Source organism: Alligator sinensis, unplaced genomic scaffold (genome assembly GCF_000455745.1).
Source record: "Alligator sinensis unplaced genomic scaffold, ASM45574v1 scaffold159_1, whole genome shotgun sequence".
Classification (NCBI taxonomy): domain Eukaryota; kingdom Metazoa; phylum Chordata; order Crocodylia; family Alligatoridae; genus Alligator; species Alligator sinensis.
In genome coordinates this window covers 1742237-1755820 of record NW_005842222.1, presented here as the reverse complement: position 1 = coordinate 1755820, position 13584 = coordinate 1742237, and the positions used below count along the sequence as shown (strand labels likewise).

General features: G+C 36.4%; 1 protein-coding gene across 1 annotated transcript in view; it reads left to right on the top strand.

Moving 5' to 3' along the window:
- LOC102374573 (AP-3 complex subunit beta-1) overlaps positions 1–13584 on the top strand; it is a 174342-nt gene that overhangs the window by 143686 nt on the left and 17072 nt on the right. The window contains exon 20 of the mRNA XM_014521527.2: positions 8485–8582. Within this exon, the coding sequence (XP_014377013.2) occupies positions 8485–8582 (98 nt within the window). The remainder of the gene's footprint in view (positions 1–8484; positions 8583–13584) is intronic.

Here is a 13584-nt window from a genome sequence, read left to right as displayed (position 1 = left end):
GTTCCAGACTTACACCATTTATTGCTGAGAATATCTGCAGTGATAAGTATAAGCAATGTAGCATAACACATTGATTTTATGCAGATCATCACCTTTATGTTTTGGGAGGTCTGCTGTATTAGTGATATATAAAAACTGATTACTTTCTCCAACATTGCCTAGTAATTGTTTATTATTTTCCTATTAGACAAACAAGACAGATCAATATTCCTGAACACCAACCAGACTATGAGTAACATCACTGTAAATAGATTTGCCTTAGACCCCAGTGGTGTATTCATTTTAATGATTTGGACAATGTGAACCCAATGACAAACCTGAAGCTAAAACCTAAGTTTAAAATTAAATTAGGAATTGCTTACTTTGTTTCCTCATTAATTAATAGGGCCTTTTATATTTGAGAACCTTGTTCAGAAAAAAATACTTTGTAATTTAATGTGTTACTGCTCAGGTAAAACGTGCATTATTCAAATAATACTAGTTGTGTGTGTGTGTATCTGTGTGTGCATGCGCACTCGCGTTTTAGGACCTTTTAGTTGTCATATGAAATTCTCTTCATAGTGCACTGTGACTGTAGTCTTTAGGGCTTGCCATACTCTCTAAAAAGTTTTTTTGTTCAAAAAGAAAAATAACTTATAGGAGCTTGTATGCATGTGTGAGAATTTTTTTCAAGAATATTTTTTACAAGAAATGTTCTTAAATCTTCGTCCCCTTGTGTTTTTTGCCTGAAGATGTGCGTGTCATTTATTTGAGTTTTTATTAGGGAAGGTTCAACAGTAAAGAGTCCTGATCATAATTATTTTCTTTACGTTGTTCCAAAAGGACCACTTTGTCTTGCATCAAATGTAATTGATCCTGAAGCAGTGTAATCACAATTACTCACTTTCTTAATTGGCCTGCCCAAAATCAGAAAATGGAAACCGATCGGCAGTGTTTAAATCAATAGCTTTGTAGTAGTGCTTGTGGGGGTAGGGAGATAGTGGTAATGGGTAGATCAATTGGTCTTATATGCCAATCACTGACTGTGTGTTTTGCATAGCAAATGCTACCTTTCTGCTTGGGGATGTACCATAGTGTTAGTAGTTGAATAAAAACAAACTATATCGAGAAAAAAGCAAGAATGGGTAATAAAATATTTAGATCTCTCTTTCAAAGATCTTGCAGAAATCAAGGGCAGCGAAGAAGAAATTATAATGTAGAGAGGGGGCTGAAACATCATGAGCTTTGAAAGATCTCTCTAGTAAGCACTATTTTTATTAAGCAAAGTTTACCAAGATCACGCACCTAATTAGAGATAGGAAGGAGAAACTCTATAACTTGAAAACTTTTCTTAGGGTATTTATTTAGAATATGTGTTAGGGTGCTCACCTTGTGGGGGCATAAGCTGCTGACAGATACTCGTTTGAAGGTGCAATAGGATCTGATCCCAGCAGTCATGCCTTCTGCCATGCCACACATGCATGGCAGAACGTGCAGTTTTGGGATCCATGATCAAATCCCAATTGGGCCATCCTTGCCAATGCAGGGGGGACCCAGGTTCATGATCCTGGGCTCTCCCTTCACTCGCTAGTTGAAAGCTGGACAATCAGCTGATTGTCAGCTCAGCCAGAGGACCTCTCTGGGGTCTGGAACCAGTCCCAATGTGGTCACTGCTGGGCCAGGAATTGTTGGCTGGGACAGCTGATTGTCAGCTCGGTGGGGACGGCACCATGGTTGGATCCAGACCCTAGTGTAGTCCTGGACCCAGCTGACCAGAGTTGCCCAGCACAGGGTTTAAAGTTCTCTGCTTATCTGTCCTGGGCTTCCTGACCAGAGGTTCTCAATGTGGGTTTTAAACTTCCAGCAGGGGAAGCCAAAGGCTCCCCACTCCCTGTCTCTGCTAATAGCCTCTGATGTCCTGCACTAGGCAGCCCAGCTAGTGCTGCCAGGTTCAGGGTTTAAAGTCCCCAGCAAGGGAAGCCCTTTGGCTTTTGCCCCAGCCAGCCTCTGACCAAGCCAACTATCAGCTGATTATCAGCCTGAGGTCCCTTCCAACCCTAATAATCGCTTTGAATTTAAGTCACCATACAAATTATTGTACTTTACACGTGAAACATTTTTATTGCTTGCTCCCCACTTTTTGGTGCCTTAAATTGGCTGCATGTGTAGCACCCTTTCTATTTATGCTGCAATTAGTACATTAATTGTGGCACAAATGTAACATTTAGAACGAGCCATAGTGAGAACATCTCTGTTGTCATCTTCCATCTGCCATCTTCCCAGGGGTCCAAACATCTGATATCTTTGCGAAAAATTGATGACCAAAACTAGTCACTTACAAACCTTGATCCTCACTAGTTTTTTGAGGCAACAGAATTTTTTTTTAATTGCAGTCACACTTTGTTTCAGGTATAAGGTCCACCTGTTTTTCTATCATGCTAAAGTATCTGATAAAAATCATACAGTTGCGTACACAGGAGCATCAATGGCAAATGTCACCGGGGGGGGGGGGGGAGTGTCTTTATACCATTTTCTCTTGCATTTTCACCTGCTCATGTGGTGTTTCCCTCCGTATATATAGTGCTTTGTCAGCAGGTCAATATATTGCTTAGGGAAGTCAGATATGAAGATGAGTAATCTGGTGCTCTTCTCTTAGTTTCATAATTGCAAAGTTGGCCATTATTAATTGGCCCTGCTCCAGAAAACAAGTACATAAGGCCAATAGCATAACAGTGGGTGGATGAGTGGGGCTTGAGTCCCAGATGCTGCCAAAGGTTGGGACGTGAGAATGAAGCTGGGGGGGCACCTCACCCTCCCATCCCCTGCATCTCTCCCCTTCATCTTCCATGCAGCATTTCTGCCTCCAACAGTAATAGGGTGGCATCAGTGCACAGCACAGGGGAGGTGGCTAACAGAAACAGGGTACTGTGGTAGAATTAAGCCCCCTTTTTGCCACTGAAAATTGGTGTTTAACTGGCATTCAATACACATTTTGGTGACCAAAAAAGAATGTGACATTCCCCCCATTCAGCAGCAAACCTGCAGCTGCTGCTCCTGCACTGTTGCCACCCAGGGTGAAGAACTGGCCAGTTACACCCCTGCCTGAGGCTGGATGCCTGACATGGAGGGTGTAAGGCTGACCCTGAACAACATCTTTGGGTTGTAGAAATCCAGGCCCTGCCTGCCTTGTTTAAGGAAGAAAATAAAAGGGTGGGGAGGAAACAGCTGCTTTTCCCTTTGTTCAGGGAGACTATCTGAAAAAGCAGCAAAAAATCTAGACACTCTGTGCATTTCACCTTTTTGCAGAAACTTAAATCCTTGTTCTTTTTGTCTCCCAAACATCCCTAATTGGATATGTCTAAACACAAACAAGGGAGAGTTAGAAGTTTGTTTTTTGCTTTGCTTTTTTTTTAAAGCAGGTGCATGAAAGACCACATGACTGCAGCCCCGTGACTATTAAGGGACAAGGGAAATGTTAAATTACTCTTTCACTCAAGCTTTCATTATAGAAACAAAGTGTACTTTATCATCACATGTCAGAGTGCTGTTCTGCAAGGGTGAGTAGGTAGGTTGGAAAGTTTTATATTTTCAGTAGAAACTGGTCATTACTTAACTACTTTGAGCAATTAGTAGTAAGTAGATAACTTATGTAGAGAATTACCTGGCAATACTTCCGGGGGTGTTGGTTGTAGCTGTGTTGATCTAAGGGCATAAGCAGACAAGGTTCTTTGGGCAAATGTCATCACATCTACCCAAAGAATGTTGTGTGGCAATATTTTAAAACCTTATCTAAGTGATAGTACTATTAGAGGACAATAAGCTGAATGTGAGCCAACAGAAGGGGGAACACCCTTGCCAAGAAGCCTAACAGCATACAGGTCTGCATTAGTAGCGGTGTTGCCAACCGGTCAAGATAAGTGGTTCTTCCCCTCTGTTCGTCACTGTTGAAGCCACATCTGCAGTACTGTGCCCAGTTTTAGGGCCCCCACTACAGAAGGGATGTGGACAAATTAGAGAGAGTCCAGCGAAGGGCAGCAAAAATGGTTTAGGAGGCTGGGGAGAATGACTTCTGAGGAGAGGCTGAGGGAACTGGGCTTATTGAGTCTGGAGAAGAGAAGACTGAGAGGGGATTTAATAGCAGCCTTCAACGACCTGAAGTGTGGGTCCAGAGAGGATGGAGCTGGGCTGTTATCAGTGGTGGCAGGTGACAGAACAAGGAGCAATGGTCTCAAGTTGCAGCAAGGGAATTTTAGGTTAGACATTAGAAAAAACTGTCTCACTAGGATGGTATTGAAGTACTGGAACTGGTTACCCAGAGAGGTGATGGAATCTCCATCCTCAGAGGTTCAAGACCTGGCTAGACAAAGCCTTGACTATATCACCGCAGCCAAGGCTTTGTCTAGGTGGCTCTTAAAAACCTCCGAAGATGGAGATACATAGTTGGGGATGGCCCTGTTTTGAGCAGGGGGTTGACTACATGACCTCCTGAGGTCCCTTCCAACCCTAATTTTCTATGATTATAGTACTGTTAGTTTCAAGATTGGATTTCAAAATTGAAGGGGCTTTGGTATATTTAATCTGGAGAAAAGGAGATTGAGGGTGGGGGGCACGATAGCAGTATTCTAGTATTTGAAACTCTACCCTAAAGAAGATGGAGAAAAATTATTTTCTCTTGTCATAGGGAGATAGACAAAAGGCAGTGTGTTGAAACGGCAGCAAAGAAGATTTACAGGAAGTCTTGAGTAACACTTCTGAACAACAGGGCAATGGAATCAGCTGCCTTGGGTAGTAGTACAATCCGTTTAATTGATTTTCAAGAAGGGTTGAGATAAACAGCTGGCTTGGATGGTTTAGGAACAATTAATCCTGTATCTGTGCAAGCAAGAGTTATATAAATTGACCTTTGAGATCTTTTCCAACCACAGATTATTATATTATTCCATGACTTCTGTCCCAAGATTACCCAGATTGTTACTGGCAGGCAGATATCTCTGGCTTTTGCATCTGATCCCCAACACCCAGTCCAAACAACTTTTGGTGTTTTGTTAGAATTTGGGTGAGCCAGTTGTTTGGCAGAGAGGGACAGAGAAGATGTTGGTTTCAAATAAGTAATAAAAGTTCCTATTGCAGAAAGAATTAAAATCGTGTTTTGGCAGTCTTACAGTATGTTAAATGTGTAAAGCAGATGATTGCTCACTCTTCTATAGGAGCATTATTATCTCATATCTGTTTGCTTTTCTTGGATGATCAGAGGAAGCATCTACACAGTTCTCTAAAGCCACAATGGTGACAGCTTTCCATAACTGTAATATATAGAATTTAACAACCTTCAAGGCAAAGTACAAATAATGCTGAGATCTAATTTGCTCTCTACATCTGTACAGGGCACAATTCTGTACATGAGGTATCTTTTGCTGGGTGGTAATGTAGTGTTATAACACATCCTTAGCTTTTTTAACAGACTACTAAGGGAGTGTTACTCCTCTTAAGTTCAGCTTATATCTTTAGACAGATGGTGGCTGCTACTAAAATTACAGAAAGGCTTTAGTTTTTGAAAAGTAGAGCAACGTGCCCAGGGTTTACTTACATACTAATGACTATTTCTGATTCTTCATCCGGTTTGCTGGTTTTTCTTTTCTGTTGCAGCTGTTTCTTAAACTTAACCTCTCAAAAGACTTAGACTTGTAAAACAGGTTCTAGTGAAGTTTTAACTGATCTGCTAGAACATTGAAAACTGTTTCTGAAAGGGGCTTCTAAGTGATTAAGTGCATCTTACAGGTTTTGATATAACATAGTTATATCAGAAGGTGGCGAGGGTGGCACCTAGAGACTAACTGGTTCAGAGAAGTACGAACTTTCATAGGCAACAGCCTGCACTGTTAAATTATTTAAATTATGTAATGTATTATTAGATTATATTCCGTTCAATTTTTAAGTATGTTATATCCATAAATAAATTGGATATAAAAGATGTTCTCAGAAAACTGTGTAGTCCTAGCAAAATGGATGAAAGCCTGTAAAGAACACTAACATTTCGTCAGTAACATCTAGATTAAAGAATCTTACTCTGAGGAAGAATAGCTTTGTTCTATTAAATTTATTTATTGATGTATGCTGAATCTCAACAAATTCTATCTCAAAATAAACTCAATCTTATAGCCAAAGTAAGACCAGATAGCAAGCAGGAATTATACTGTGAAAGCTAAAGCCATCACAACCACAAACATATCATGGTTTATTAAGACTATTAATTAGCTTGTTACTTAATTTTTGGGAGGGAGGACAGTTAGAACAATGCTGACTTAAAAATCTCTCCCACTAGCGTAGTATAGTTGTTTAGGAGCCAGGCTACACTGATACCTTCCTATTTTCCAACTCTGAAAGGGTTAACCCATGTAAATTTGGAAATGCTATATCATGCCCTACATATATTAACTTTCAGACCTGTATGAAGCATTTAGGTTCTTAAATTGTTAATAAACTTCATTTATTAAATAGTTGCGCCTATTCTTGGTTATCATTTGAAATGTAAAGTCATTATGAATTGCTGCTAAAATATCTTGGAACTAATAAAGTCCAAATAATCCTGATAAACCACATGCATTTTATGTGGGACTGTCAGTTAAAAGTTTATCTGTTTGCTTGTGGTACTCATAATTTCTTTAGTTCTCATATGAAAAATATAAAAATGGGGGGAAAAGACAAAAAAATCAGCGTATTTAATCCTGACACGTTACTGCATCCATGCTAATTCAGGTGTTTTGCTGTCTTTACATAAGGACTGGTGGCACTCACTTTGTTGGAGAATAATGCTTCTCAGAACTGCAACGATACTTTAAAAATATTTACAAACTGAAATAGGCACCTCATGACAATTCTTAGGCATCTCAGACAGACTTAGAAACAGTTTCAATGTATATTTAGTGAACATAGATTTAGAATAGCAGTGACAGTTATAGTTCTTGCTGGATTACATTGGAAACATCAATATTTGAGATGCTGTATAAAAGCTTAATTATAATGTCTGAAACTAGAAAGTAAATAATGAAGTGTATATAGTCCCTGTATTACATGTTTGCCTTACTACAGTTCATCTAGTTGCCACAGATTTAGTAACAATATTTGCATTTAATTGAAAAATATATTGTTTTAGATGGTTGTCTTTTAATTTTTTTTAAAAGGAGGACAAAATACCCCCTATATTAATCATCCAGTGCTGCTTCATACATCAATCAATCTAATTTCAGAGATTTCTGGTTGAAAAGTTATAAAAAATCAATAACAAATGTTTGAGATTAATTTAAATACCATGGATATTAATCAATTGATTTTTCTGCTACTAATGATTGCACCGATATATTTAAGTAGGATAACTGAGGCCTACTAGCAATCAATATTAGTTGATTATTTGGCAGAACAGCTAACTGAAAGAAGTTTTACTTTTCTAAAATTTCACATGCCCTACATTTGGAGCAAAGATTTTACTGGTATATGCCTGGGCATGAATCATTAGCTGGACACCACAAACTGTAGTTAACCAACTGAACATGGCATAGCAAAACTAACTTGAATTTTTATAGGATTAGCATCAGGTATAAATAAATCTGAACTCTGTAGAGAGTTAGGTGAATACTAAGAGTGAGTTCACCATGTGGGATTGCTTTAAGTGGGAATCTGCAGCGGATAACTGTATTAGCATGATGTTACTAATTAGCACAATGCTACTGATACTATACATTTTCCCTTTCTGTCTGACATTATAAAAGCTAGTTCCAGATTTAAGTGTTTCCAGTACTGCTTCAGATGAAGCCCTAGCTTATATTTTATGTTGTCAAAAATGTTTACAAAACTAAAACAATGGATTATTCTTTTGCCTTCAAAATTAGTTTGTTGCTATGATTTTTCAGACAGTTGTGATTCTTCTGCTTCTAAATTACATCTAGGTTTAGCGGTATAACTGTTACTGTAACAGATCCAGTGTTTTTCTGAAGATGTTCAATGCTGCATAAAAAGATTGTTAAAATACTTTTCCCCAAATAAACAATCTGCGTAAGAATTTTTTTTAATTTATTTATAGCATTAAGTGAAGTAAAATATTGCTAATTCATGCCTATCTATGGTTGAGACATCTGTTGTTGATTATTGAACTTTGCAACTAACAGACCATTTTCAAAAAATAATAATATATGTTTATTTGTTTTTGGCATGTTTGTAGTTGAGTTCTAATTTGATATTAGTCTAAGTAAACATTATTAGTAAAAATAACTTTCTCAAAAATACGTAGCTTAAAATACATAGTGTTGCATTCGTATTACATCTGTGCTGGTGAGAGGTTTGGTTGGGGGGGTTTTGTTAGATTTAGTAGGCTTTTGGATTATCAGAGTAAAAACCCAGGCGGTAAATTCATCAGTATCAATTGATTTAATCATCAAATTGGAGTAAATGTATATGCATAGAGCATTTTGTTACAAAACATTTGATAATCTCTAATTTCTCTTTTGTTAGCACAAAGGATAATCACTTCAATGTTAGCATTCAGCCCTCTGTTGGAGAACTACTTTTACCTGTCACTATGTCAGAGAAAGATTTTATGAAAGAGCAAGGTGAGATTTTTTTTATTTAAGTAACACTGATAAAGATGTTTGATTTTGTTTGAATTAATTTCCATATCTGTATACATAGACAGACATATTATTGTGTGTAGTTATTAGTACCATTCTGTGCATTCTCTTTCAATCTGATACTAATGACTACATTTAGAGAATACCTTCAAATGTACTACTTGACATCTGTTTTAAAACACCTTTGAAAAACCACCCCCCATACATAGTACATAATCAACCTTTGGCCCTTGGGAGTTTTGGTTTCCTAACATAATGCACTAATGCATTTCATATTAGTGCTAATGGCAGGAATTTGGGACCCATCAGCTCCAAGAAATAAACCAAACATGTATTTATGCAGTGTGTGTTTTTATCAGTTTGCATCCCGGCACTGTTACAAGCATATAGTTAATGTACTTTCTCTGCCAATTACCTTGAAGTTAGCCACAATCTTACCCCCTTAAAACAATGCTTCTTACTATACAAAGAAAAAGATTTCCTGCTGGACTAACCTTTTGAAAAGGAAGTGTGTTATTTCATAGACCTCAGCAGGCATTTTTTGAATGTTGCGCTTTTTAAATATTATGAGTGATTCTAGGCCAAACACAAACCTATGTAAATAAATTTAGTGGTTTGAATAGCTCTTTTATAATGAATAATACAAAAATTGTAGCTGGTTTGATACACAGGTTAAATTGAACAATCCAGGATGCTACAGTGAATTTGAACAAAATTCTTGGGTCTTTAAGTTCTAAATGCTTGAGTTTTGGAGGCATTCAAATTTAATGGTGTATTCTCATCCATCTCAATGTATGGGGATTTACATGTATAAATGCCTCCACATTGAGATGAGAATATACCCGTGGGACACAGTCTCATTGCTGTGTAAAGCTCAGAAACCTAGTATATTTATCAAAGCAGTCAAGAACACCAACGAGTAATCTTATGCAATGCTATTATTAATAATCACTTTTGCATCACTTCTTTCCTCTATATTTTTGAATGATTAAGAATGAAGTCTAAGTGCTACTTGTTTCATTTTCTGTGAAGTTGATCACTACAGTGAAAAGTTAGGATTGTGATTTTTTTTTCTTAACCAATTGATACTTATTTGCTGTTCTTACCCTTTGCTGGCTAAAGCCTGCCTCACTGCCTTACACCTGCTCAGCAAACCAAGGTGAGTGATTGAATGAGGCTTTGGCATATTTATTTTAAACTGTTCCCTTCTGAAAAAACTGTAAGCTAAGATACGCTGTAAGTTTAAAAAAAAAAAAAAAGGTTATTGTACTCCCTCCTCACCATTTTTTATTTGCTTGCTTCTTGATATTTTGATAGAGTTTTTGCGTGCTTTGCTTTGACTGAGGGTTTTTTTCCTGACTGGCCATACAGAACCATGAGTACATAGAAGGAGTGCACTTGGAGAATAGCTGTGGTCCTCTGTGGAGTTGTTGCCAAAATTCCTTTTTCTTCTGCCATTTTACTTCTATGGTTGTTGATTATTTGTCTGAATAAATCTGGCAGCTGTTTGCTATGTTTAATAGAGCAGAAAGGCTACTCTGAATAAAGCTATTTGAAAATTTGTTTATATGAAGTATTTGTAAATCCATGAAGGTCTCTTGGCATTTCTGTATCGGTCTTTCTGTCTTCCTGAATTCATTCTTTGATGCAGGGCTTGATGCTGGCAAATTTACCATAGGTTTAAAAGCCTTTTCTATAGCATCTTTTTATTTATAGATTTCAGGTGTTTTAGAAAATTCTTGGTAATAGAGGTCTCGGTTCTAAATTTTACACATGTGTTTATTTGTTACACAAATCTAGGAACAGCTGTGAGAGTATTTTGAGAGAATTCCCATATAATCTTGGTAAATAAAAATACCAAATCACAGAAAGAAATGAATTTCCTCTGACTTCTAGCAAGATAAACCTTATTAGGAGAAAATGCAGCCCAGTTTAGCTTAGTTAGCATACACTGTTCCAGTTTGTATTTTTAACTTGGATTTTTCTATGTTCTCTAAATGAATGTGGTTTTGTGAACCTCCTCCCCCCATTTTCCGTTTTTTTTTTCTCCTTATTTTAGATGCACAATATTTCTCTTACCCAAAGATGCTTTATTTTGTCTCCTTTTATATATTCAAAGTTAGTAGCTATGAAGTAGTGGAAGGATGAGTGTGCAAGTTCATAGTGGGGAAAATGAGAATGCACATGGATTTTTAGGATTTTTAATTTAACTTGCGTGTTCATTCTAACAAGTATGCTAAGGTGGGAGTACAAAATATTACACCGATATGCAAGAAAACATCTCATTGTTTCACACCTTTACTCAATTATGTTATGTCGCTTTGTCTGTCACATTTTCTGTATTTCCACTTCCCTGATGGCATAAGGAGGGGGGAACAGGCAGGTTGCTGAATATTCATGTTTTTTAAGGTTTTCTAGTGGCGGCACTAGGAAACTGAAGCTGTATATTTAACCACATGTTCAATTTTATATTTTGAGCCTTACCATATTATTACTGTGTCCTTAATTCTGCATTGGGAAACCTCTTTCAGGGCAATTCATTTCCTATTCTAACATAATCTTGAGCAGCAGTTAATGTTGTGGTTTTGTGATTAACCGTTTTGAAGCAATAGATTAACATGGTATTATCAAACTACATTGGTCTTTTACTTTGTGATTTAAAGACTTATTCCAGTGTTTAAGCCTCAGCATCTCATGCCTGGTCCTGCAGCATTTGGACAAAATTCCTATTTGTTGTAGTGGGAATTCTGACCGAGTGAAAACTAGCTTTGGGGCCTCTGCCATCTTATCATTTTTTCCTGCCTTTGCTCCTTTTGAAATCAGTGGCAATGCTCCAATTGACTTGAATGGGAGCAGGATTGAACTCAATTTAATCTCAGATACATAATACATTTCATGTTATGTATCACTATTATTTTTTCCAATTTTCCTTCCTTTTATCATTCAAACTATGTACTCTTGTTATTGTACCAATCAGTTTACCCAGATTATTTGCCATTCTGTGCTTTGACCAGAGTTTTCTTAGATTCCAGTGAGTAATGCAACATTAAAGATGGCACATGTTTCTTATAACTAGATATTAATCATTATTTCTATCATTAACATTTTTATTTTGAAAATGTATGTGCATGTAGTAGTAATGATGTACTATGTTTTGCAGTCTGTTTCAAGGTACATTTTTAAATCATTTTGTAAAATTCTTAAATGTGAATATAATGGGTGCACTTTAATCCAGAAAAACATGGTTTAAAAAAAACACAGAATGTTTACTTAATTTTATTAAGATTTATGCATCCAACTTGTGTTCCTAACAAGCAAGTTGCTAATTCTTTAAATGGTCAGACATTTACTATTTTCTGGCCCTTAACTACCACAAGCAATCATATTTGATGCCCCTTAATTAGAGCACCTTTTTTTCTTTCCAGGTTCTTTTCCACCTCAGCAATCGAGACAATACATTTGCTTACCACGCTGCTCTCCTAAGTGTTCTTTTGCATGTAAATTAATCTTGATTCAGTTTACACTGTCATGCTGAGTGGTACAAATTGCCTATAACAATAAAACAGCATGAGTTAAAAATAAAGGGGGGTGGAAAGGCAGATTGAATGTGTGCCTTACTTGATAGGATGTTACTTTGCTTTATGCCAATACATTAGTCGACGATAATGAATCTTCTGTTCTGAAAAGCATGGTTTAGTTGATTTTTTTTAATTTTACTTCAATGGAGCAGTACCTTGTCTTTTATAGAGCAAGTTAGACAAACCATTAATGACAAGAGTGTTAAGGTTAAATATGAAGCAATGCATTCACTTTTCTGAGTGCTATCCATCTTTCCATTTACAGGAGCTTGACAAAAGTACTGGCTTTGTACAACATTTCCTTTAATTACATGCTGCGGGAAACAGGCTTTTAACATAAACATAGTTGCATTCATTTATTCAGCATTTGCTCTTCAATAGAGCTTAATGGAGAAGGTTTAAATCCTAAATGAGTACACACATCTCTCAGCAGTGTTATGTCAGTCCCTGTGCTCTGCTTAAAAGCAGTTTTAGACTGCTTATGTAGTTTTTAAAGCTTTTGCCTAATATTGAAGTTAAACAATTTGAAACAGAATGTACTGTTCCCAAGCTAATGCTGATCTTTATATAAGTTGGGTATTTGTTTGCTCTTTTCATGAGTAAATCATATTCCAAAATATTCCTTTATGGCTCATCAACTACTTTATTTTACCTTGTGTTTCAAGGTTTGCAACGAAAACTAATTCAAATTATAGTACATGAAAATGTTCACTTTTAATTTTTAATCAGTTTATAGACATTTTAATAGAATTTACAATATATTGTTCCTAAAAAGGTTAGGATTTTTGAGAGTTTTAAATAGCTTTGATTAGGTAAATTTTATTGTGGATATAAATATTTAATGCTGCTTTTAATGCTTCACATTTCTACGTAAGGTACAAGATTCAATACTTTTTAGCACGTAAGCACAATATATTCCTTCTGGATTGTCATGTAAGGATACGTGCACTGTGTTAAACTCTAGGTACTTTAATTCTGGATTTTAATTGACATCTATGTCTTGGTAGCATGCTGTTCTAACCAGTGAATGTTCATGTAAGAAGTGGAGTTTTATTATACTTTTATTTTTATTACATCTTTTCTTCATGTGTTTGCATAGAAGGTTGACACCTTAGTTTTATTTTGTACTGATGCTTAAGCTATTTTAATTATAGTTTATTGTGACATTTTAAAGAGACTGATGCTAGCTGATTATCCAAGTTTCTAATTTGATAACTTTATGAACTAAATTGATCTGTTGACTACTCTCTGAATTTCAGGATTATTTTTAGCAAACTGATATAAAATAATTAAGCAGAGTGGTATTCATGGTTAGAAGTTTAAAAGAATTCTTTATATTTCGTCCATAGTTCAAGTATAGCTTATTTAATATTTCATCTCTGTATGTTTGCTTTGCTCTTATGTAT